At 33.2% G+C, this 27,389-nt stretch overlaps 1 protein-coding gene across 1 annotated transcript in view; it reads right to left on the reverse strand.

The window, feature by feature from the left end:
• Positions 1 to 27,389, reverse strand: part of IFT80 (intraflagellar transport 80) — a 100,640-nt gene that overhangs the window by 9,813 nt on the left and 63,438 nt on the right. Inside the window, exons 10-18 of the mRNA XM_064492474.1 lie at positions 26,416 to 26,534; positions 22,396 to 22,470; positions 20,382 to 20,545; positions 15,839 to 15,903; positions 12,438 to 12,573; positions 11,879 to 12,026; positions 10,600 to 10,771; positions 9,652 to 9,741; positions 9,376 to 9,548 (exon numbers count right to left, since the gene is read on the reverse strand). Of these exons, the coding sequence (XP_064348544.1) occupies positions 9,376 to 9,548; positions 9,652 to 9,741; positions 10,600 to 10,771; positions 11,879 to 12,026; positions 12,438 to 12,573; positions 15,839 to 15,903; positions 20,382 to 20,545; positions 22,396 to 22,470; positions 26,416 to 26,534 (1,142 nt within the window). The remainder of the gene's footprint in view (positions 1 to 9,375; positions 9,549 to 9,651; positions 9,742 to 10,599; positions 10,772 to 11,878; positions 12,027 to 12,437; positions 12,574 to 15,838; positions 15,904 to 20,381; positions 20,546 to 22,395; positions 22,471 to 26,415; positions 26,535 to 27,389) is intronic.

Raw genomic sequence — 27,389 nt, forward strand, 5'->3', positions numbered from 1 at the left:
CTCAATATTCCCTACCTTAACCATCTTGCAAATTCCTATTTATACTTCAGGGCCTGGACCAAATATGACCTCTTTTCCTTGACCAGCTCTCCTTGCAGAAATAAACGACCATTATATCTTATCTGTGCTACATAGCATTTTATACATATTATTATTACAGCCCTGCTTACAGTGTATTATAATTATTATGAATCTGTTTTTCCACTAACCTACACATTTACTGAAGCTCGGAGATCTGGGTTTCATTTCTCTTTGGTGAATAAACAGAGTGTATGTACGGTAAACGTTCACTGAAAAATTCTCTGAAGTCATAATAAAATTCAAGAATGAACTTCCCCAGTGTAAGTGGTTCGACTATCTTGCTCATGTTTCTAAGCCTGTAATGAATTTATTCTGTTCGATATTCAACTAAATACCAGTATCATTACATTATTATCACTACAATAAATTAGAAATATTATAAAAATCAAATTTGAGGATAATAAAAATCTAACAAAATGCCTTTTTTCCATTTGGTTCTTAGAAATTAATAGGCATTTAAATTTTATAATCCAATTAATATCTATTTATGTAACTAAGTTATTTACAGGGGAGGTAATTAGGTATGTATGTATGTATGTATGTATTTATTTATTTATGGAGGTATTGGGGGTTGAACTTAGGACCTTGGGCATGCTAAGCAAGCACTCTACCACTGCCATACCTTCCCCATTTGTAATTAAGTTATTTTTAAGGTAGTATTTTATTTAAATAGCAAACAAGAACTAAATGAATTACTAAAATCAGTGGTATAACACCAAAGACACAAAATCTATATATTGATAATTTGGAGGGAGATGAAAAGATTATTCCTCAGTTCCAGGCCTATTTTTGCATACAGTCTTGGACAGCATCTCAGCCTGCGACCCTGTGCATAACTCATATTAGTTGAAGCAGGAACAATCTGGTGGAGTATAGCTCTCCTACACTGTTCACTGTCATCTTGTCCTAAAGTATGGGAAATAGTCATTATAACAGTCAAAGTACATTATTTCTCAAGTCCTCTTGCTTTCGAATATGACATATGACTTCTGAATAAGCCAGTCATGATTTATCAGAGCCAACTATTGTAAACCTGTTGTACTGGACAAAACTGACTACTGACAAGAATTTTTGCAAAGTGTGACTCTTTAGTAGGAAAATCTGTTTCATTCCTAGCATGTTTTGGTTTGATGTAACTAGTGACTTTAAAAAGTATTTTAGATATTCTGTATGTATTAATTGACAATTGATAGACAATTTAGAGAGATCTTAAAGACTTATTAAGAAATTACGAATGTCAGCTGTGTATAATACAAATGATAATGCCAAAGTTCAGTACAACTTCTTACAAAAATATATTGGTATAAACAACAGTGCTAAATCCAAGGGTCAATATTTGCTGCCCATCACAAACTCCTCACAAAGTTCCCTCATTCCTCTGTGATTTTAAGTCTTTCAGAGAAAAAGAAGGTACACAGAAGAAGGTGTAGGGGGACTAGAAGACAGAGGAACAAAAGTTGAAAACAAGGGAAGGTAAAAACATTTCATAGAGGCTCAAAAGATAAGAAATGGAAGTAAGGATGCCTTCATTCTTCTAGCCCTCTCCCATAGCCTGCCCCCGTGTATCCCTAAGGCTCTGATTCCTGTGGTGCATGTGTGAGTGGAGACTCTGATGAACCACCTCTTTGGCACCTTAGAAGTTCCATTTCCCATTCTTTCTTTGTGACTGTACATGATGGAGGAAGGAGCTCTTGATTACGCAAAACTAGAAATGTTCTAAGTAGAAAATACATTAGCATCCATTCTGGGTTGGGGTTTTCAAAAATTCCAAAGAGATACCTTATTATGGGACATCAATACATTTTAATTACATAGAAAGGCTAGAATATGATGTCTAATCCTGCATTTAGATATTAGATAATAAGTATTATCTATTATTAGTAGTATAAAATATATATTAATTATCTGACTGAAGAGCAATGGAAAGGAAAGGAAAACACTCAAATGATATGTGCTATTTTAAATGTTCTTTAAAAGCACACACTGGGCAAAAAAAGTTTCTCTACCACATTTAGGAGGGAATTCACTCCAAATTATATAAGACTTATGGGGACAGTATGTCTCAAGCTTTAAAATGGTTATTTGGCAAGCAAACAAATGTAACATTAGATTATGGGGCTGGAAAAAATCCATGTATCCTCTCTGATTTTAAATAGAAGGAAGTTATATAAAAAGATGTTATAACTTCAAAGTATAATTTTTTGCATAACTTGAATGAAACAAAATCACTTTATATAACTGGTATAAGTAGAGAAACTATTTTTATTAATATTTACATAAAGGATCAATATGCATGCTTGGAGTTTCTCATTTCTTAACTTTAGTTTTTGAAAAAAGACTACCACCAAATGTCCAGTGTGAATGTCAAGCAGACAACTTGTGTATCTACAGCTCTTCAACGGCTGCATCTTATTAGGTTGCAGGCAATTTTCAAATTCAAATATAAATGAGAGAAGCACAAACCAGCAAGACTATGCTTCTTAAACAGAATAACACATATTAACAAAGTAAAATCTGTTCCCTTCTAAAGGATTCAAACAAATGGGGAATACAGAAATTCAGGGATCATAAAGCAATCTAACACATTTGTCATCTGATATTTAAATTCTATCCTTCTAGAGTTCTGGAAGGATAGAATCAGAATATCACCATAATTGTGGTAGCTCACAGTGAAAAACATGTGACAATGAATATATGTATGTTCATGTATAACTGAAAAATTGTGTTCTACACTGGAATTTGACACAACATTGTAAAATGACTATAACTCAATAAAAAAATGTTAAAAAAAAAGAATATCACTATAATTGATTAAAGGATATGGGCAATGACTATCAATGACTATCAATGGCTGCTAACATCACAAAAGATAGACAATTAGACAACCAGTTATTATGCAAATATACATAACACCAATTCTGACAGATTCTTTACAAAAAGAAAAAAAAATTAAACCTAAATCTAAATTTTCTACATTCAACACCAATTCACAGCTAATTCAGGGGGGAGAGAGACATGTTAAATACACCACAAAGATGAAATCAACCAAGTCCAGACTATGAGAAGTTTTACAGGCCCAGTTCCAGCAATGGCAAAATTGCAAGAAAACATAAAAAAGAACTAGGAGAACCTACAGAGTAAAGGAAACTTAACAATGTATCAACCAATCACAATGTATGGATCTTTTTCGGATCCTGACTCAAACAAACAAAAAAAAGCATTTATGAGACAATTGGAGAACTAAGAACCTTGAATACAATTACTTGTTAACTTTTTAAAGTGTGATCATGATATTGTAGCTGGATTTTTAAAAAATTTGAGATACATAGTGAGATACATAGATAAAATGATATCACTGGCATCTGTTTTCAAAAAATCATGGGGAGTAGAGATTATTCACAAATTGATAACTGTTAAAGCTGAGTGATGGGGATACTGTTCTATTTTTGTATATGTTTGAAATTTTCTATAAATAAATACTTTTAAAATTCCATCTTTTTTGATCCCACCTGATCTCTTTTGCTGAATCCTCCTCTTCAACCAGACCATAATGTGTTGACTATCAAGAGAATCTGCCTGCTGCCCTCTTTTCTTTTTCATTCTTTAAATTCCTGTAGGTAATCTTAGCCATACTCATGACCTCAATTACCCCAAAGGCTGATAATTTCCTCAGTAGCTTTCCCTCAATGTCTAGGACCTCTTCCAAAATTCACACCTATATATCCCACTCCCTGCAGGACCTCATGAACTGGATAGATAAAGGTAATCAAAATTCAACAAATCCAAATTGTCAGACAGCTTAATCACCACCCTCTCTTCTCCCCACACAAAAAATTGACCATTTAGTACAGATCTACACAGATCTGTGTAGTGGTCTACACAGTTACTATAACTAAGCAGGACCCTATTGTCATTGGTGACCACCTGATATCTGTAATGGTGTTTGTAACTGCTTAACTGTATAATGGTTTAAAGGGTTTTTCTCAGGCTCTTGCTGACCAGGGTTAGGCTGGAGATGAGGAGGCTTGGGTGGTCCGCCCAACCCCCTTGTGGTGCTGTGTGCACAGATCATGCTCAGTGCCCTGCTCTTGCCCCCCATGCCTTCCTCTTGCCCCTCCCCATGCCTTCCTCTTGACCTCAGTGCCCTCCTCTTGACCCTGACACCTCAGAAATAGCAATTGGGTGTTTTGTGCATCTTGTTGTTCATAACTTGCCCTAACTGCACATTTGTACTTATTTTTAGCCCCTTATGGTTTCCTTGTATCCTGTTGTTCAAGGTGCAGCTCTCAGCCTACAGCAGAAGGTTCCAGGCCTCAGCCTGCCTAAAATGCTAGAATTATTTAACAACCTGACTATAAACTGCACAAGTTTTTCTCTAGACCACCTTTCCACAAACTCTCTTTCTAAGCACCCTTTGTTCTAGGCACAAGGATATTAGAAAAGTCCCAAAGCCGGAAGAGAGCTTCATACCCAGCAGAGGGAAGGGGACCACTGCATCTGCAAAAATAAGAACAACTTTGCGACAATTTATTACCCTATATGCCATCTCTATGGAACCTAGCTCCACCCCTTGAACTTCTGTACTTTTACTATGAAACCCCCCTGCCTTCTCTCCCCAGCAGGCTCACAGTCTTAGAAGCATTAGCCCACTGTGACCTCCTTTGCCTGGCAAAGAAATAAAGCTGTCTTTTTCTACTTCATCCAAAACTCTGTCCTTGAGTCTTAATTCAGTAAATGGAGAACGGAGGCCGTGTTTTGGCAACAATACCAAATGTGGGCTTACCCTGCTGCTAAAAGACACAGACAAATTCAAGCTCTGCCAGACTTTCCTGGAATATACACAACACACAAAATTAAAAAACAGGAAAAAACAAACAAACAAAAAAACAAAACCCCAAAACACTATTTGATAATATAAACCAGTTCTGGAAGTCTTACTTTATGAGAACGATTACTTACTCACTCCCAGGAGGAAAGGGAAATACACGTGGAGAAAAAAATCAGATCTTTTTAAAAGACCACCATCTACACAAATAGGCATGCAAGAAGTCTATTAATTAATTAATCAACCAATCCCATAATTTTATCATTCATTCTATGTTTGAATATGTTTGCAGATAGGGATTATTCTACTCTCTAAGCAGGCCATTCTTTGAATTATGTTGTTATAAATTGATTCTTACATTGGGTCCAAATATCCATCCCTCTTACCTCTAATTTTTATATTAGCCATATCATTTAGAATCAAAATTGTTATCACAGAACATTGTTGGTTTTGTTCATTGCTGTCTCCTCAATGCCTAAAACCTGACACACTAGAGACACTCAATAAATAAAGAATGAACAATATCTACCACTTATGGAAGGTTTATTATGTGGCAGGCAGTATGCTAAGAGATTCTCACACACTCTTTTACTTAATCCTGACAACAAACAAGTGGTTTTTGTTATTATCACCATTTTAAACATAAGGAAACTAAGGCTTACAGAGCCTCAGTAACCTATCCAAAATCACAGAGTTAGTAAGTGCAGAACTAAAAATCAAACCTACGTCTGATTCCAAGGACCCTAATCCTAACCACCACATTTGTCCTTGTCCCATTCAGCAGCCCTTTTGAACAAGTCATTAAAAATGACTAGACATTTCACTAAAAGACTGTAATTGTTGTTGTTTTAAGGAAATCTCCATGTAATATCTAAATAAGTATGGCAGACACTCAATAAATATTTGCTCAATGAATGAATATGCAGTAGGAACAAATATTCCAACTGGTTTCAGAAATATCTGTCAAATTTATAAATGAAGACAATACATAAAAGTTTCTTAAGAGTTTTTTAGCAATTATAATCACATCTGCTGATGATTTTAAGTCATTTCTTATCCAGTCCTTGATATTTATGCTTAAAGTGATGGGAAATTATGGGTTTCATTTAAGTGAGTCAGGGATCGAGAATAATATGATCAGATTTCCATTGTGAAAAGATCATTAAGACTACCATGTGAAGAATGGATAGGCAAAGGACAAAGTAGATGCAGAGAGATCAGTGATGATGTTATACCAAGAAAAACGTGGATCAGCTTAGACAAGGGGGCTGGGAGTGAAGAAGCAGACAAGTGTCAGAGGTATCTGGGAGAGAATATGGTTAGTTATTGGGGTTGTGGGGAAGGAAGGTAAGGAAAATGTCAAAAGTAACTCCTAAATCTCCAGCTTGGGGCAGACTGAAAAGATAAGATAGATTATCTTTGGAAGAGAACCAAGTTTATGAGAAAATAAATGTAAATTTGAACTCAAAACAAATAAGACATCCAATGAAAATGTTGAGTAGGCAGGTGGATAACTGGGTTCTGGAAGCAAATACAGGCAGGACAGAGCGGGAAGAGAGATGCATATCTGGGAGTCTTAAGTGTGTAAATGGTAATCTGAACCCTTGAACAATGCTCCTCGGCCTTTATCAACTTATCAAGCAGGTGTATAAGTCTACCAGCATTTGACCAACCCATTGAATCATAGTCTGGATGAAAAGCAAGAAGCACAAGAAAAGGAGATGCCAGGTAGATAGGAGGAACAGAGGAGCACCCAGTGTTTGTTCTTTTTCCCCATTACATCCTCTTTGCCTCTTTTCTTTTCCCTCTCCCTGAGAGCTAATATCTTAAGGCAAGGTCATCTGATGAAAATTGGAGAGAAGGGAAGAAGAGCACAGAGAGAAGGATGTAAAGATAGTAAGGAGGATTTGAAGTTAACAGCAGAGAATAAGTATGGTCACATGACATCAGTCTCAAAGGAACAGGGTTTTTACAAGAGAAGTAAAGATGTGGGGGGCAAAAAGGACACCAACTGCACTCACATCCAGACATAAGGAATGTAGAGTTGGAGAGAAAAAACTGACTCCATTTGAGAGGACTGGTAGGGAAGGAATGTTCTCTGGAAAGAGGTGATTTTCACTTAGGTCAAGGAGATACAGGAAATGTTCAGAGAGCTGTATTACAGGCTATCAGTAGAAGCCATCAGAGGCAAACTGCTTCATTGTCCTGCTCGGACACTTACGCACTATGTATCTACATCCAATGTTTGCAGAGGAAGTACACTGCAAAATGATTAAAAGTATTGCATGAAGATTAAGAACATGAATATTAAGTACCTACTATGTATAGATAATATAAGATGTCCTTCGAGAAGTGTACAGTCTGAAAGGGGGAAAATGATATATTTACGAACATAAATAATGAAAGAGATAAACAGCAATCCAATAAAACAGTGTAAGTAGTGGTACCAGCAGTACATATTTAATTGTTTGGTGATACTAAGAAATTCAGGTCCCCTGATATTGGAAGGCTCAGGTTCAAATCTTTTATCTGCTGCTTATTTATGAGTAACCCTCAACCTCCTCATTTGTAAAATGTTGTAATGACCAAATAGATGATACATGAAAATTGTTTAATCCAATTCCTGACATATCATAAGCACTCAATAAACAGTAGCGTCACTATTATTAATGACAATAAAATGGAATTCCTAAGTTGGTTGTAAGCTCTTTAAAATAAAATTTGTTTAAGTGTTTGTTATATTGTACAGTGTTCAGAGTGCTATATAAATAGCAATGTCTAGCATTTATCAACGTATTTTCTCAAAAACATTGGTTGAAAATATGCTGTAAGCACTATTCTTCTCTATTTCTTACGGAACTCATAGCTCTGTAATGATATATACAGTTTTCTGTTAGTTATTTAAGATAGAGTTTAAAAAATATTATTCATACTGTCTCTTTCCAAACTAGTTTAAAATTTATGAATTATGAATAAATTGAAGACAAGGATAATGGCCTATTCATGTTCGTAGAACTAAAAACATCTTTCATGATTCTTTGCAGAGGTAAACAATGACAATGAATTTGTGTAAATAAAAGATAGAAACAGAGTGGCTTAATTGTATGAAGAGCATAGCTCATTACTGTATAAATTAGATTTATCTTTAGAGAATTACGATACAAATGTTTACAAATCAGAAATAGACTCACAGACATAGAAAACAAACCATGGTTACCAAAAGGGGGATAAATTAGGATTTTTGGGATTAACAGATACACACTACTACATATAAAATAGATAAACAACAAGGACCTACTGTAAGCACAGGAAACTATATTCAATATCTTGTAATAACCTATAATGGAAAAGAATCTGAAAAAGAATATATATATAACTGAATCACTTTGCTGTACACCTGAAACTAATTCAATTTTGTAAGTCAAATATACTTCAATACAAAATTAATTAATTTAAATAAAGGGAGAACATAGTATGTCCATGACAAAAGTAACTATATGCCATTTTTGTTACTTCTGTTCAAGGGGAAGGATATCTATAAAAATTCTAATCTAAGGGAATTACTAGTAAGGGGCCTGTAATTGAAATATTTATGGGTTAATTTTGAGTCCAGAGAGAGACAAAGATGATGAAAGACATTTCGAACCTGGAAAAATCAACATGCCAACTTTATAACATATAACTTCAGATGTATATAAGCCCTACAGCCTTGTTCACTGAGAGATACATACCTGCAAGAATGAGTAGAGAAACCTAATATGTCATACAGGAGACCAGCCTGCCACTCAGTCTCAGAAAGCAATCTGTCCCAAGGCCTAACCTAGCCGGGAAGGTTACTGACCACTGCTTGTTACAATTCTTTTCTTATTTCTTTCTTAGCTTCACAAATCTCTCTTGGCTCCTCTCTCCGCCTGTATGTCTGCTTTATCCCAATCTTTCAGTGGATTTCTCTTTTTTCATCCATCCCATAAATGCAGGTGATGTCTTACCACTCCACAATTTCCCTGGCAATTGTACCCATTCTCTGGTTCAACCACCATCCATCTGCTGATGACTCCTAAATCTACATGTCTAGTTCAAATCTTTCTTGAGCTTCAGGTCCAATAATCAACTATTATCACATATCTCTTCATGTATCTATCACGTATCACAAATATTTCAAATCCAACATCCCTTCCAAATCTGCTAATATTCGTACTACCATCTATCCAGTTACTGAAATCAGAAATTTTGGAGACATCCTAGACTCTCTTTTCTTCTTCAGACACAACTTGTAATCAATCACAATTCAGAAAAGGCAAAAATCTTTAATGACAAACTACTCACAAATATAAATATAAATTTGAATAAATTCTTCTATGATGTTAGGAAACTATTAAGTACAGTAGAAAATGTAATTTACTAAGTGGTAGATAGAAGAATACATTAAGACCAATCAGGTTTTGGAATTGATGAAAAACATTTATTACCTTTCCCAATTGTAGAGATTAATATTGATCTGAATTGCTTGATAAACAAGGCCAGCCTGCAGAAGTACCATTTCAGCCTCCTGTATGTTCCCACTAAACATTAATATGTGGGCCATTTTTGATTCTTTAGATGGAAGATCTTTTATAGAATTGATGTATTGAACCTTATCAATCTAAAAAAAAGAAAAATATATTGGTAGGGGATAGTGATAGCAATGTAATAAATTATGATAAGAAAAACACACAAACATATACACATAAGTAAACATTATTTACTTCACCAATTGCTGCGTAGGCTATTTCTGCAGTAGTCATATCTCGATTAGCAACTGCCATGGCAGCTAGGCAAGCCCACATGGTTTGCTCCTGAGAAATATGAGAACAATTATTTTAACTACATGGCTGAACTGCCTTAAAATAAACAGTGAGTTTAAGTTATATTTTAATGAAAAAATTAAAAATTACTCAGTATGGCACTGAAAAACCCAATAATTTAATAAATAAATGATGCAAAATTTAATTGTAGCTACTTTGTTAAAATATATTAATAACACATAGAGATCTGTTTTGAATAAAAATTTTTGAAACTGTTCATTTCTAATTATCAAAGGTTTATGTTTGAACTTATGGTATACTTTTATGATAGCTCAAGGTTACAAGCCCTCCGGTCTTTTTGATGAGATGTCAAAAAATGCAACTTACAGAGAACCAGAGAAATAGTGAAGTTCTCGACAATGCTGTCAGAGCAGTAAGGAAAATCATCTAAAAGTCCTTTCACAAAAATGTATCCGAAGGGATGCTAACAAATATAAAACTAAAAAGTTCTTTGGTCAAATATACTTGGAAAACACTGGATTCAAGCAAGTTGGGAAATGCTGATCTCAAGTAAAGGTTCTTAACCTTAGCTGTACAAATCATTGGAGAAACTTAAAAAATATGTCCAGGCCTCACCCCAGATCTAATAAATTAGAATCTATGTTGGGGTTAAGAACTTGGAAATCTGACTTTAAGAAAAAAAAACTACACACTTAAATTATAGCTTCTTCAGAGAATGAATCACACAGCAACATCTATCTTGCTGTATCACTCATGTCTTCACCTATTAAAAAAAAATGTGATCCCATTTACAATTTTTCTACACCTTAGCTCATATTATTTCTCATTTTGCACAAAGACATTGTATACACAATATATACACAAATATGGGTCTGAAATGTAAAGTACCTTAACAAAGCGACAAAGTCTTACGGCGTCTTCCCATTTCGAACTGCTTACATACTCGTGGAGAATAGCAGGATATGGTGATATGCTGATGTGAATCAGTGAGCCGTCAGCTCTTCTTATAGTTACCTGATTTCCAACAAAACTCACAATATGGGGATTTTTACTGAATTCACTGTTGAAAAAAGGCAAAGTATAATTTATATTCTGAGCAAAATTTTTCATATATATTAAATTTGGAGAGCTGACCCCTCCCCAGACATACCTCCAAAATATACCCCCAAAAAGTTAATTCCAGTGAGAATGAATATATTCAAAAAACATTTGACTCTAACTTGCTCTACACATTTAGAGCAAAATATAAAATATTTTAACGTGGCAAAAATTATTACATATTTGAGAACTTGGTATAAAAGTATTTGAAATCATCTTTTTTTCCCTAAGTCTTAAGGTAAATCACACAAAAAATTAAAGCACTTAGCTTCAGCTTTCAAAAGTGTAAACATCAAAAATTAAGCTGATTCCAAGATTATTTTCTCATAATAACAAGAGGTGAACTTTAAGATACTAACTTCTCCTCTTTAGCTTAAATTTTTTTTACATGATGCCTCTCTAGTTTTGCTAACATTACAGGCTTGAATATTAAAAAATGAACTCAAAATAGATCTTAAACTTAAGCTAAGATTTGGAATTGAGAAATCTTGGTATTCCTAGGTTGTCAAGAGTGAGAGATCTCCTTGCTGTTTCTTAGAGAATTTAGGACTATAAATGCATTTGATTTTCTGAAGCATATAACATAAAAAAAACTTTTCAGTAACCTTATATATACTTTTTTTATATTTAATATTAACCTAAAAATTCAATTCTAGAGAGATATATATTCCTGAAAGTCTCAATGTAAATGATAATCTGGGACACAGTAAATATTGTCACCAAGTTGTGTATCACAGAAAAATCTTGAGTGCCTATATAAAAATCACTAAACCACATTGAAAAAAAACTACCTGAGTTACCATTAAACAACAGTAAGATTGAAAATTATTTTCACATAAGGAAAATCATATTCATATAAGGAATAAACAAATAAATTTAATAATATTATATGACACTTTCAACTTGATTCCATCACTTAAATCTCATCAAACTAGCTCTTTAGCTGAACATTTTATTTAGTTGACAAAGTAAAGTGAAAGATACACTGCAGGACTGAAATTAGAGGCAAAGACACGACACCATTAATTTTATTTACCACAATAAACAACCCTATGCAGTAAAATGTTACCTTGCATCTCTTTCATATAATGTTTTAGGCAAAATGTCTCTGTCCACATAAACCGTATTGGGGTAATACCACACTGTAAATCGAGTATCTTGAAGTCCACAAAGGATATTGCATGTATCATTCCATGCCAAAGTATGCACCATTGTTCCTTATTTTAAAAAGAATATTAATGTACTATTAGTTCCACTAAATAAGTATTAAAAATATACCTTTAAAATCAGGTGATATACAAGACCCCAACTAACTGCTAGTAGGTATGACTATTTTCCTATTATATAGTGGTGAAAACATGTGTAAAAATTCACATAAAAATATTTGAACATTTTACTCAGAACTATTATATTTTTAATTCACAAGTCTTTCTTTCACTGTCAAGTTAGCTTTAGCAGCTACAGACTTGCTATTGCAATGGCAGTTAAGTAGGTAAGAAATGTTAAGAGACCAAAGCATTATTCATAGATTCATTCAAGCAAGTAAGCTATTTAGTATAATATATGAAAGAGTGGAGTTAAGAAAATTGAAAGTAATCAAAATTTTAAATATATTACAATTATTTTACCAAGTTTGACAATTTGTTCTTCCTTCCCAAATCGTTTCACTGAAGTAATATAGAGATCTCTATTTTTATCAATGAAAGCAATTTTTCTATCATTGGTAAGTCCCTTTTGATCCAGAGCAATTTCCAAAATTTCATTCTAAAATTTAAAAAAATGAAAATACTGGATTAGTTTTAGTGCTTGACATTAGATCATTTTAATTGTTTAATTACAAGAACATTTGTTTATTTAAAGATCAATTATAAGGGACAGGGTATAGCTCAGTGGTAGAGTGCATGCTTAACATGTACGAGGTCCTCGATTCAATCCCCAGTGCCTCCATTAACAAATAAATAAATAAACCTAATTATGCCCCACCGAAAATTCTTTAGAAAGATCAATTACATATCACTCATCTACTTATAATGATAAAATATTCCTGTTTTAAATTTAAAATTATTACTCATACTAATAATTCAAAAGCTAAAGTGTAGGTTTTTTTTTAATTTGCAAGGGAAAGATGCCCATTAAAACACTATAAAATAATGTATATTTTGAAACTCTGTAAGCTGAGACATACCTTCAGTTGTCCTCCTGTCCTATCTTTAGAAGACAGAGTGAAAGGGTGAGGCAAGTCTGGGTCACATGAGAAGTCTACTTTGATTAATAAATTCCTCACACCAAAATTTACTCTAAGTGGATTGACTCTATTTTAAAGATTCGTAAGAGTAGATTTGTAAAAACATCTTGTTTTTAGAGCTTTAAATTTTATAGATTCTTTCACATTCACTTCCTATGAAATAGGAAAGAATTTGAGATGTAGGTATTATACTTGGTTTCTGGATGAGAAGATGGAGATCCATAGACAGTAAGCGATTTTGCTCAGAAAAAGCTGGTAATAAGCATATCTAGAATTTAAAACCCAGACTTCTGACTGCAAGATTAGTGCTCTGTCCACAATAACAAAGTATTTCTGGCATACTGTATTAATCTATTCTACTGTTATACTACCTAGTGAAACCCATCTCCTTATAACTTGGAAATGGTTCAGTATGAATTTATTTCAACTCAGACCAAGAGGAATTTATTTACTGCTTACTATGTCTAAAGACTTGCTAGGATCTGTGAATTCAGAATTGTGACACACCACCGAGTTATTGCATCTATTATAACACCTTTAAAAACGGAACAAAACAGACATATACCCTTATATAAGTTGATGGATCAAGATAAGCCATATACTAGTTCATAATACCTTTTCACAAAAATTCTTCTCTTCCTTGGAATACTGTAATTTGTATTTTAAGAAAAAATAATTTTGTTCTATGTACATCAAGATATGGGTGAAATAAAACCCTAGGCATTTTCAAAATGGAAACCTTCCAGAGAAACTGCTCTTTACAACAAAGAATTGCTTATCATCACCATCAAAAGTACCTAGTTTATATTTTTAAAAACTGTTAAAAAGATATAATTCTCGTCTCTAAGAAATACAAAATCAAAGATGGACAGTAATGATAATGTCTTTTATGTACAGATAGTAGGGAGAAGTTTCCTCCTTCTCATTCGCTACTGATTCAGCAGGGCTCCCGGATCTCCCTTGGTCCCATCCTACTACGTTCAAGTTGTCCTGTTCCTCCTGGGTCACTACTCACTGCAACAGGACATAAGCAGCTTCATGTTCATTTGAACTTTCTCCCTTGCCCTACACTAACATTCATTTATAAAAGACAAACTTGAGTTCTAGTTTTGGCTCTGTTATTCATTTGGGAAGATCTCAGATTTTAGTATCTTCATATAGAAAATAAAATAGATTGAAGGAACTTTTCTATTATGCTATAAAATGCCAAGTTTTAAAATTCTTTGTATTATATACAAGGGAAAGAGGTAAAAATTTCCCGTGTAATCGAGTAAAGTATGAGATGAGGAAGTCTCCTCCATTCTTACAAATACTGAAATTGTAAATTTCTTACACTTAGGAAAGGTGATCTGGAAACAGAATTATCACATAAAATAAATATTTATTAAATCTTCTTAAATGACTCTCATTTCAATCCTATTACTGCACCTTGAAAAGCTGAGAAATTCACTCCCTTTCTATATGCTTAATCCTACTGAAAAGGAAAAGTTCTGCTTACATAGCCTTGATTTTTAATGAATATCTTGGAGGGAAATAGGCATCTGATGTAGTACCAGTGGGAACATAAATTGATACAGCTTCTTGGTAATATAACTTGACAATACTTATTAAAATTACAAATGCTCAAATCCTTTGACCCAGCAACAACATTTCAAGAATTTATGCTACAGATACACTAACACATATGCAAGAAGATATATATGCAAAGGTAAGTCATCTTGGCAACACTGTAATAGCTATAAACAATGTAATGTCTATAGAGACTATAAACAACTTAATGTCCATCATGTGGGCACGAGTTAAACAAATTCTGATACGTCTATAAAATGTTATACTATATGGTGGGAAAAAAAAGGATTGGGAAAGCACTTTATGTATTGATATGGAAAAATCTCCAAAAATAGAGCACTATGTGAGAAAAGCAAAGTGCACGTTTGTATATTATATTTTTGTAAAAGAGGGAGAAAATTATATATATCAGTTTTATCTATGTATGCTCTAAAAATCTCTGGAATGATATAGGGAGATTAATGATGGTGGTTACTTATTTGGTGGAAAAACACTGTACTGACGAGAAACAGATATAGCAGAGAGACTTTTTCACTGTATGTTTTTTAATGCTTTTTAAGATTTCTGAACCATATGAATGTATTTGTTACTCAAATTTAAAATTAATAATTACAAAAAGAAGAAAATAAAATATAAAGTAACACTTCACTCATAGCTCTGAACAATAAAGTTAAAAGTATCTTTAGACCATAATACATCACTTGTTAGAATGCTAATTTAATAAAATGTGCTTATCTGTTTATTTTAAGGCTAAAAATCAGAAACCAATAAACAATTCACAATTTGGGGTCCTTTTGTATTTCTATAGAAACCTTTTTTTTTTTTTTCAGCTTAACTACAGTCTTAAAACCTAAGAACAGGTCAGTGGCCAAACTGCAAGCTGTTTAGAAGTATAAACACATTTTTATTTACTGATACTGATAGGTGCTAAAAGTTTAGTCAAGATAGAATATTTTATTGAAAAGCAGTAAAGAGCCTGAGTAAAAAAACATAGAAGTCAGATTCTTTTATTCAATTAATTTGCATATATAGTTTTCTATTATAGAGTTTACTAGTGCTTAGTTTTTATGACATTTTTAGGCAAAATACTCTATATAGAATGCACACTGGCTTTAAATATCAAACTAATTTTCATGTTTTCCTCCTTAACATGAAAATATTAATTTTTAAAAAGAAGTATATGGCTACTTATATTAAAAATAGCTAATGTATTACCTTATGAGAAAGAAGCTTCCCGTCTCCCAATGGTTTTCCAGTTGATGTCTCAAAGAGGAAGATTACTTGAACAAAAAGTAAAGCATTAGTTAATGTGTTACTTTAAAATTTTTATAGGTAAATTTCAATGGAATTATCATAATCCTAATGAGAAATTATTTAACTCTTTGGACCACAGAGTATCTATCAGCACAGAAGAGAAGCTGAGTCAGGTTCCTACTTAGTAATGGGGTCATATTTCTTAAGAAAACAATGGAACTGAATACACCTTCCACAAACATAAATTCCTAATTAGAATTGCTATTAATAGTATGGCATCAACATGCCATAGGATCAACAATGGCAAGTCCATATTGTAGTTTGTAATTTTCATAACTCTGATTTAGACCAACATCACAGACATCACAGACAATCATTTCACAAAGGAAAAACGTGTCAAGTGCCCACTATAATACCAGGCGATGTGTTATGTACTCTTTAGCTCCCTGTGGTCAGTACACTACTGTGTAATAAACAATTTGTCTAGCCTTTGTCCTGGGTTCTTGACGGGGTCTTCAACAATCCTTGGAATTTCCTGAGTGATAGGAGTGTCTCTGTTATGCTAATGGAGAGACTTTTGGTGATTCCCTAGATGGCTTCAGAATGGGGGCTGGTCACCAGAAAGACCAGTCATGTGATTAGAGAGTTTGGACTTTCAGCTCCCTGACCTCTGGAAATGGGAGGGGGGCTGGAAATTGAGTTCAATCATGTAGCCACTCTTCAGCCTACTACAACGTGATGTTCGACCTCATTACACCGATGCAAAGGCCCTTGCATAGGATTACCAACGACCCCTATGCCGCCAAATCAGTCTATTTTTAGTCTTCAAGAATCTACGTTTAGTCTTCACCTCCCAGCAACACTGGATGCTCCTGACCATCCTCTTTCTTGAAATTCTTATGTGGGCTACACATAACATTGTTTTCTCCGATTCTCTCCTATTTTGGACCATCCTTCATTCTCTTTTGCTTGTTCCTCCTTATTTGGTAATCCTTATTTGTAAGGTTTTGTTTTAGGTCACCTTTTTACACTACATACTTTCCTGGATTATTTTCATGACATCAATCATTATCTAAAAAAATGATAATTCAAAGTTCTCCATTTCCAACCCCACATTTCTCAGATGCTCTGAGTAGGCCAAGCTGTAAAAATTATGAGAGATATTGTATTGAAGAAGCCAGGAAAAAAGCTGTCTCTGCCCCTTTCTCTGTTTCACCAAAGGCTTCTCCTAATCTCATAGATGACAGCGGTATTGGCAGCTGTTCTTCACTCTTTTAAAAAGACTGTTGGTGCTTTGGTCATTTTTTATAAATAATTCCCAAATTACTCGAGCTCAAGATTCATCCCAAATGGAGTAATTCTATATGACTGAACACACACATAGAATGACAAAAAATGAAAAGACAAGTGGTACAAGTAGTCAACCAAAAAACTGGACAATTTATACAGATCATAAAAATGCTAAAATACATATTATATGATATTTAAATTCCAGACGATCACACTTGTAGTATACTGATTTGTAGCTGTTAGTAAACCTTAGGATGTTACGTTTGAGGTCACTGGCTATATTCACAGAGGAAATCATGTGTTTACAATAAGTTATGTTCTAAAATTGCCAAGAAAAATGAAAAAGAAAAATACTGTAACATAATTTTTAACTAAGTATAGAAACAAAAATTAGAAAAATTTGGCTTTCACTTTTTAAAAAAATGCTTTGGGCATGACTAAACTCAGTTATTTTCATAGCTATACAAACTAATAACTTTTTTTTTTAAAAAAAAAGCTTTCCATCCTTTTGTTTGTTGACTGCACATATTGCAAAGAGCTGCAGGTATATGGATGAACTCATCTATTTCCATCTCTGGACCCAGCTTTTAATTTTAATATGTAACAGAAACTGGCAGAAAGAACACCTAAGGAGCTGGGAGCTGAAAGAGTTTCTTCTAAACATATGTAACTGCTCTCTAACTTCTCCTCCCCCTTCCTTTAGACATTTGTTTAAAACAATCTCCTGCACTAACATCACAGTGTATTTGTGCAAGGTGGCTTGGGAGAATAAGGAAGTCAAAAGCAGTACATCTACTACCTAATCAATCCCCCAAAAGGGGTATTCAAAGTCATGTAACAGGTATTTATTGAGCACTTATTATACAAGCACTGTGCTGGGTACAAGAATCCTGCCTATTAAGGAGCTCTCAAGTTAGGAAGGAATCACTGATTTCATATGCGGATGGCCCCTTGAAAGGAAATTTTACAGGTTAAAGATTCCAAGTACTTCAATTGTGTTTTCTATTATTAGCATACACCTCTATTTGGCCTTCAATGAATACTACTTTCTTTAAAAAGAAACACAGGAAAATATTTTCCTTCTCATTTTATCAGTCCTACAATAATTTTTAGTCTGTTTAATTTTCTGTTTACAGCAAAACAGAATTGCATGATTATTTTGTTCAACAATCAAAGTTTATATAAGTAAAACATATTTTACTGGCAGATAAATCCGTATTTCTGAAAATGTTCATAAATTTCTCTAGCTCTAAAATTCTATGAATTATCAATGTATTAAAGAATAATGAAATGTTTCAGATGTGAATTAACTATAGAAAAACTCAGAATAAGGTCTGTTCAGTTGGAAACACACTTTATTATAGCTTATATCTAAAATATGTGGTGCTGAATAAGAAAAGTATAGAAATCTCATAATGATCACTGGGATTTTCAAATTAAAGTTTACTGAAAACAAAAATCTGACTTCTAAATTATTATTATTAAAAATTACCCAGCCACCTTAAATCTGTCTGCTATCTAGATAGTATCTAGATTTTATTTCTTTTCATTCTCTTTCCCTCTTTTTCAGCCAGAAGAGAAGTCCTTTAAAAACAAAACAATTACCAAATGTCCTTTCTCAGAGATAGTCTAAGGTCTAAAGACAGAGAATAGCTCTATTTCGGAGAATTATTTTTCCTACTGGTATGAGAGGTGATGCCATCTGAAAGTACTGAAAATTTAAAAGTGGGACAGTTTTCTAGCTCCTAAATTAGGTCTCCCATGGCCTGAAGTAACAAAATTAACAGGTCAGATTTCTTTTTTGTTTGTAACGTATGGCAGTAATTAGTGAACAATGTTAAGCAATATGTATTAACAGAGAAAAACAATTATTTAGTACTTTTCAGTAGGCTTTAGGGATAGCTCACTCTCACCTTTACCTCACTGGCTTCTTCTCCTCTTACCCATCTCTAAATATTGATGTGCTCAGTCACTGTGCACACTCACTTTCTATGTGGCTTTAGTCAGTGTCATGGCACCATCTACACATCAAGAGCCCCCAAATTTATATCTCATCCTCAGCTCTTCCTGGGCCCTGGACTTGCTTATCCTACTGTTGACTCTCCATGCCTGTTTGGATGTCTATGAAGCATTTAAATTTACTGAAACAGAATTCTTGGTTTGCGAGCCCCATCTAAACTTTCTCCTTCCCCATCTTTCGTCTCATTCATCTGAGATTAAAAACCTAGGATAATACGCCTGCCTCCTCTCTCATGCCAGCATCTTTACCACGGCCAAGTCTTTACATGATCCGGCTCCTAGTCATCTACCTCTCCGTCCTCTCCTACCACTCTCTGCCTCCTTCATGCTGACCTGGTCCCACGACTTTCTGGCAGTTCCTTTTACATGCCGATCATCCCCACCTTGTACTTGCTTGCCTTATAGTCATCTCACTGCCCACCTCCAGAATTCTCTATTCCTTCATCCTGCATTAATTTCCTTCACAGCACTTATCATTAGCTGACTATTTACATTTGTTTCTTTATTTGTCTGCGTTGTGCACTGTTGTATCCCCAACTTTTAGGAAAGTACTTGGCACAGAGTAAGAACTCAATACTCGTTGTTGGGTAAATGTTGTGATTATATTGTAAACTATGACTGTAAGCAATGCCTTAATAAAATGGTTTCACTGTACTATGAAATTCCAAAACACCTGACATACTTACATTTATTTATAAATATTAATGTAGTGTAGATTTTTATATGAAAATTTAAAATTATTCATAACTTTCTTCCACTTTATTAATTTAAAAATATATAAATATAAAATGTATATAAGTATATATAAGCAAAATAAATAGTACAATGAAGTACAATATTTACTGTTACCAAATGAAGAAAAATTAAATATTAAAAAAGATCAATAAACTTAAAAATTAATATACAGTTTTAGGACTCACAATCTTGAATTCAAACTCTCTACCAACAGAACATATAGATTTGTTCCTTACCACTAAGCTTTGATGTTGTGACAATACCTATTTGTTCCATCAATTATGTATAACATAACTTTAGTTCTTTAATTAACCCACTCTTAGGACAAATTAAGAAGCTTGTAATTCTTTCATATAAAGTTAACATAATAATAGATGAGAAAATGAAAGTTGATGAAAATTTTACAGTGTTAAAAAATTTCATGGAAATGTGACATGGAAAATTATAAAAATGCACTTACTTTTTTCATCAGCTTTGTCTTTTATTGCTATGGTATCATTACTCAAAGAGACAGTCTGTGCATTTAGAATATCTGTTCTCATTCCGGGAAATTTTGGAGAAGAAATAAAGCGCCCTTCATAAGAATATAAATAGATACCACCACCATCTACAAGTAGAAAATGTCTAAAAAATAAAGAATAAAAATATATTCTCAAATAGGAATTTACTCTATTTTCATTTTTATATTAGAAGATAGTTCATGCTTTGGAAAAATCTACATCTTACAATTAAAACAATAATAAAACATAGATATACAAAGAATGAAATATAAAAACAACCTGAAAAGTCAACATTGGTTGTTTTGGTTTGTTTTCTAGGTTTTTGTTTTTTGATGGAGGTAGAAGAAAACTGAAAATGCCCATAATCACTACCCTATAAACTCAAGTTTCATCTCCTTTTATATTATACTTGCAATTCATTTCCTACCTAAAGAAGCATCTCTATACAAAGGCAATAAGAAAACATTGTAATTTACAATTCGGTAGTTTTAATGCCAGACTCTATTTGTTTCATGAATTAGTATTAATATATATTTTACAATTAAAGATTATGCTAAGGATAATTAAAGATTAGATATTGTGTAAAGTCCTAAAAAGTGAAAATGACTCAAACATTGACATTAGAGCTAGCATTTATTAAAATAAGATGCTCTGACTTTAAAATAATACAGTAACCATCAGTGAGAGCATACTCAATAAATACATTTACAAATAATGTATAAAGAAATAGATTTATTTGGAACTGTTCAAGTAAAAAGAATTTGTAGGTAGCTGGCATCTTACCTTTCAAGTGGCAAAAATGTCTTTGTTTTAAAATTTTATTATATAACTAAATAAATCACAGATTTCAATTTCAATACATGGCTGATAGAAAATTTGACACAATTATTTTCTTGACCACTCAAGATCATCAGCAGATGATCCTACTCTTCAGTAACTGTTTAACTGACAGCTTTGATACTCACGAGAATCCCCTGGTGCATCAGAATAATTATGCTACTCAGCTACACAGTTCTGTGCTTTCAGTTTTCTCTATGCTCCCTTGCCAGGTGGTCACTTTTCTTCCTGTCATTGTGCCAGTCTTTAACAGCTCACCAGCATTCCTCTTCTGGTTTGCTATTTATAAAAGGCTATGGGCTAGAAAACCTGATAATAACACTATTAAGAGCTGCCTAGGTGGTGAGTAAAGGGAAGAGGAATAAAGAGTACATGGTTCTAGTGCAAAGATTTCATGGGTAACTATTTTAGGTAATTGCCAATTATGTTTTCATACTTTATTCCTGGTTTTATTGAGCTGTAGCTTTCTAACTCTGACCTCTGATTCAGCAGGGTGTCACTGTACTTGACAGACTGACTGATAACTTTCATGGAGAAGTGTGGATTCCTGAGTAATAGCTATTCCTACTTTACTCCAGTTAACTGACTCGCAGTTTCTTAGTCCTGTATACATGAAGGTCTTGGTAGAGGATATTATTTTTTAAACTTTAGGTCACAGCTTAGTAGTGGCTCATAAAAATCGATGAATTTCAACTAATATTTAAAAACAAAACAGAACAGAAAATAGGGGGACAATGAGGTAAAAACTATTTCACAGTAATTTGCCTGTTTCACTCTTATTCTCTCATGTCATTCCTCTGATGTTTACTTGTAATAAGTTTATTATCATTTTTAAATAAATTAACACCTTCTAAATTTCTCAATTTTAATTACTAGTACAGTAAATGCCAATATATATATAACCCACATATAACCTCAATTGACTTTTTAAGAATGTAAAATTCTGAGACAAAAAAGTTTCAGTATCACTGACCTAAGAGTTTACCCTTTTTTTCCTTTTAAAATACATAGTACAAACAGATTGATTCCAAATGACTGATGTACCATTCTGCAAATGGCATGCTTTAAAGAGTGCTTTACTGCAATTTGAAATATTTTAACCCTAAATCCAATAGTCAAACATGATAAACAAATTACCTTTCTGCCTGCAGAATTAAACTAACAGTTCCTTCTTTGAGATCAAATATAAGTGGTGTATTCCAGTTCTTCGTACTAAAAGACAAATAAAATGGATATTTAGTAACATTTAAAATACCAAATACTTTTTAATAAGCAGATTGGTACTATTTTAAATAAAGTGTCCTCAGTTTCACAGTAATGCTGTATGTGTTTCTATTACGGCACTTGGTGCATTGTTCTGAAATTACTCACTTACACATCTGTATCCCTGACTAGAAAGCAGATTGCATCCCCAGCACCCAGCACATAGTAAGTACTCAATAAACGTTTATTCTAGGAAGCACAATATGTAAATTGAGGAATCATAAGTTCAAGTTCTGCCACTTATTAGCTCTGTGATTTGGGCAAGTCATCTAATGTTTCTCATTTGAAAAATAGTAGCAGCACAGCATAGTGAAAAGAGGATGGATTTTTGGCTGGACAGACCAGGATTAGAAATCTGTTTTCACCACCTGTCGGCCATATGATCTTAATAAACTTAACCTAAACAACAGTTTCCTTATTTGTAAGATGGAGATAATGATGACTTACCTAACGTGTCTAGCTAACTGCCTATTACACAGCAGATACTGAGCAAATAAAAACTATAATAACAATAACATGATGAACATGATCATATTTCCTATAGGTCACGCAATGTTATTGTTGAGCTGAATGTAGATTTCTGGGAAACATTCTGTAAACTGTAAAACACTAAATAAAAGTAAGCTATGTCCATGTTTATTGAACAAATGGATGAATGAATGAATAAATAATTCTTATGTTTTTATGGTATAATATAATTCAAAGATAGGAAATGAGTGAAGAGAACACTTACAAACTGAAAAATCCATCCCCAAATAATCAAAGGTGTTTCAGTTTAAAATGTTTTATTATTCCTATATATTCTGAACTTCTCTCAATTACTTTCATAGAACCAATTCCTTAAACCAGATTAAGTCTGATATTCAGATCTAGGAGATGGAGGAAGGAAAAGGTTGCAGTAAGTAGGCACACTGGTGGGAATTCATCTTGGAAAAGGCAGAGCCTGATACCCATTTCAATAAGTAAATGCATGCATAAAGTCAAACGTGAATAAATCGCTCCTAATAATTAGTAAGTCTGGGGTTCACAGGTATGATAAACCTATGTACTTCCGTGCTTCAGAAAAAATATCACAGCATGCTTCATTTATGCAGTCATAGAATTAACCTTCATTCTTTGTCAAGAGAGCTTATAAGAATAGTGAGTGCAAAGTTTTTTTATATCTTCTTACGAAATATCTGAGATTTCTGAGGACTGAGATATATATACATGCCAGGGAAATATAAACTACCTAAACCACAATGTTGAACAGAACAAGAGAATTTTCCATACAACTATTTGAAAAATCAAATGAAAATTTAATAATTGACTATGTATAGACGATTTTCTCTGTCTGGAACTTTTCATATAAACCAGTGTATTGCTTGCATGTTTGTTTTAAAAATAATATTTTTATTACCAAAAAAGGGGCAACAGTCATTAAGAACCTGGATTCAAATCCCAGCTGGTAATTTGACCTAGGGTGAGTTACTTAATTACTCTGTGTCCTTTAGTTTCTTTATTCTGTAAAATGAGAATAATAATAATAATAACAACAACAACAATAACAACAACAACACAGAGTAAATTAGATCATGAACATAAAAGATAGTATAATAGTGCTTAATAAGTAATTGTGCTTAATAAATAATAGTTGTTATTATTTAAAATACTTGTAGTTTTTTTAATTTAATGAAATATATTTTGGTATGATGAGTCTCAGCACTACCTCATTCCCACTACTGCTCCCTGGTATCTTCCTTTAATAAATATTTTGTGTCTTAATAAATGACCTGACAAGAGAGGGGAGGCAACATTAAAACAGAACAGAAGAAAAGCAATTTATTATTTTGATACATATTAACTGGTATGAGAAAAGTAGTGACAAAAAATTAAGTAACAGCTTTTAAACTTCTGGTAAATATTTTAAAAAGCAATCTTTCTAATGCAAGTAACACATAATGATACCAGTTCTACAGATTCAAACATTACGTCCTTGTCACTAAAACCAGTAGAACAAATCCTTCATCTAGGGCAGTCGAGAGCCTTACCTTTCTTCAAACAAACCCTAAACTGAGATCTTCTCTATTTTCTTCAACCCCCATGAAAATTAATTATTCAAAATCCTATGTGCACTAAGTGATTGTGATTTCCTCACATTCTATAGCTCCTTCCCTATTTCTCAACGGTTTAACTTGGTAGCCTTTTTGACTTTTCCCAAAGCCTCCATCTCTTTCAAGTAAGAAAAAAATTTTCATGTAAAATTGAGCTGCTTCTTTCTTTATCCCCTCTCTCCTTTGCTTCTCCCATTTCATTACTCCAGGCTTGGCTGTATTCTAAGTTGCAAATTCTGATTAGTAACAGATTTACACACAAGTGAGTGGCAATTTTTAATATATAGTTGTAGCAATTGATATTGTTAATTAAGTTGGATAACTTTTTGTTGTATATTACTGAGTTTTAGCTTACCAAGACTACATTTCATGTTTTTCATTTCATTTATTCATCCAAAAATATCTATCTATCTACCTACCTATCTATCTATTTATTTATAAATTTATTTCTGAAGTACCTACTACATGCTGGGCACTTTGCTAGGTACTGAGTCTACAGTGGTGAGTAAGATGCATACATTCTCTATTCCCAATTTTCCATTAAATGATTAAGCTATAACCACACAATGCTATTAATAGAAGCACAAAATGAAAATAAAATCCTTATTCACAACTCTTGAAAGTTTTATAGTGGTTACTTGAGTTTTCTGGATAGTTGAGAAGTCAACTGGTGGCATACCAGAGCCAGCCTGTACGACTGTTATATTTTCAGGAATTTTGCAAGCCAACTGTTAAATAAGGCTATTATTTAAAATTAAACTATAGAGGGGTGAGTATAGATCAGTAGCAGAGCACATGCCTAGCATGCATGAGGTCCTGGGTTTAATCCCCAGTACCTCCATTAAAAAATGTTTTTAAATAAAAATAAATTAAATTATATAACATAATTAAGCAATTATATTCAAAACGAAGATAATAAATACTCAAAATCTATCATTTCTAAATTATTTTATTACATTTTCTTATTATCTATGCACTTCAGATTATTTAGATCTCTTTTATCTATATGGTGGCAATTCTACATAATGGTTTGTCACTGTGCATCCCTTTTTAATTCTGTGACATCATATTGGTAGCTTGAAATTGGCTATGGTAGAAGTATTTACTTCAAAGAAATTGGCAAACACTGCAAATCAGGTTGGTTGGTTTGTTTCCAGAAAGCCAGTTCAACATTTATCAGCACACATTGAGTTATGCTTTTAAAAAACACAAAGTAAGTTTATAAAGCTTTAGGCACAAGTTTCTTGAATGTATTGAATCATTCCCTACTTTCTAATATAAAGTATATTTAATATATTTTCTTTCATCATTTCTGGACAACTCTGGATTATCAATATGAACATCCATGATTACCCTGGGCTATGACATGAAGCCCAAATACCTCCATGTGTCCTTACTGAGTGTCTTTCAGCCTGTTGTCAGGCTGCTAGCTGTCACCTCTGCCAGCAGTTATGTGGTTCCTTTTCCCATCATTCATCAGATGCTCCTAATTGTCTCTGGGCTTTAAATCGAATTATACTAAAGTCCTTAGAGCTATGAGTAAAGTAAGGGCAAACACTATCTCAGAGAAGATATTTTGTTTTATAAAAGTGATTACTAACCTTTGATGCACAAACTTTATTAGATCTATTTTCCCTGCTCATAGCTCACTTTTTATCACTTCTTGGTTGGGAGTAAGTTCAAGATCGGTGAGGTTCTGAGGAAATTAAGTTTAAACCAACTCATATTGATATGAAAGCTTGAAAGTAAATTCATCCTCACAGACAAAACTCTGAATTTTTAAGAAATGCAAGATGCTTACGAGAACACGTAACACTGAAGAGACGTTGAAACAACTAAGTGTGCATAGTTCAAAGATGCTTTAATGACTCTATCACGAAATTCCAGTAAATCCACTGCATCATTAAGAACGTTACGAACCTAAACAAGGAAAAATGAAACACCAACAAACATTAAAATACATCAAACTTTTAATTAGGAAGTTAGCAAGATTTTGAAACACACAAAAAATTCAACATATTCTTGACTACCTAAATATAAAAAAGAAGAATTCAATAGGAACTAGGCATAATAACATATTTGGGTATAAAAATCAACCAACAAAAGAGCAGACATAGAAAACGTCTTAGAAATGAGTAGAAAAAGACCTATAGAGATTTCTAACCTGAAAGCCAATCTGTATGATGTAGCAATAAAGCAATATGGTGAAAAACACTACAACACTGAGATACATTGTCAAAGGAATATGGCATAGTTGGAAAGAGACTGTATGATTTCTGCCCAAAACGGTAAAAGGATCTCTTTTTAGGGGTAGATTTTACTTTAAGATTTAACTTCTAGAAAAAGAGATATAATAACTTGAAAAATCAAAAGAGGAGTAGGTGGTGTCAGTAAAGAAACCAATTGCATAGTGAAGAAGCCAAGCTGCACAGAGTGGGGTGGAACACATTTCCATATGTAAAAACACATGTAAGATAATATGTAAGAAAGCTAAGCACCAACTAATAAATGGAGACTTGCCTATGATAGTCAAAATCATTATAAAAGTTTAACTGAATAAAGTTTACAAGGATTTTAACACTAGGCAGTATCAGCCAAAAATCTTGAAGTTTATGGATAATCTGCAACAAATTAAGAAAAATGTTGGTCAAGTCAAATTTATGAAACCTCTGATCAATACCAGAATGGGTAAGACCTGATAGTAAGAGGTGAAAAAATTGAGAAAAAGAGATTAATTGTACCTAGAAGTTAGTATTTCTTTAAACTCCACTCAAA

The sequence above is a fragment of the Camelus dromedarius genome, chromosome 2, assembly GCF_036321535.1.
Source record: "Camelus dromedarius isolate mCamDro1 chromosome 2, mCamDro1.pat, whole genome shotgun sequence".
Taxonomy (NCBI): Eukaryota; Metazoa; Chordata; class Mammalia; order Artiodactyla; family Camelidae; genus Camelus; species Camelus dromedarius.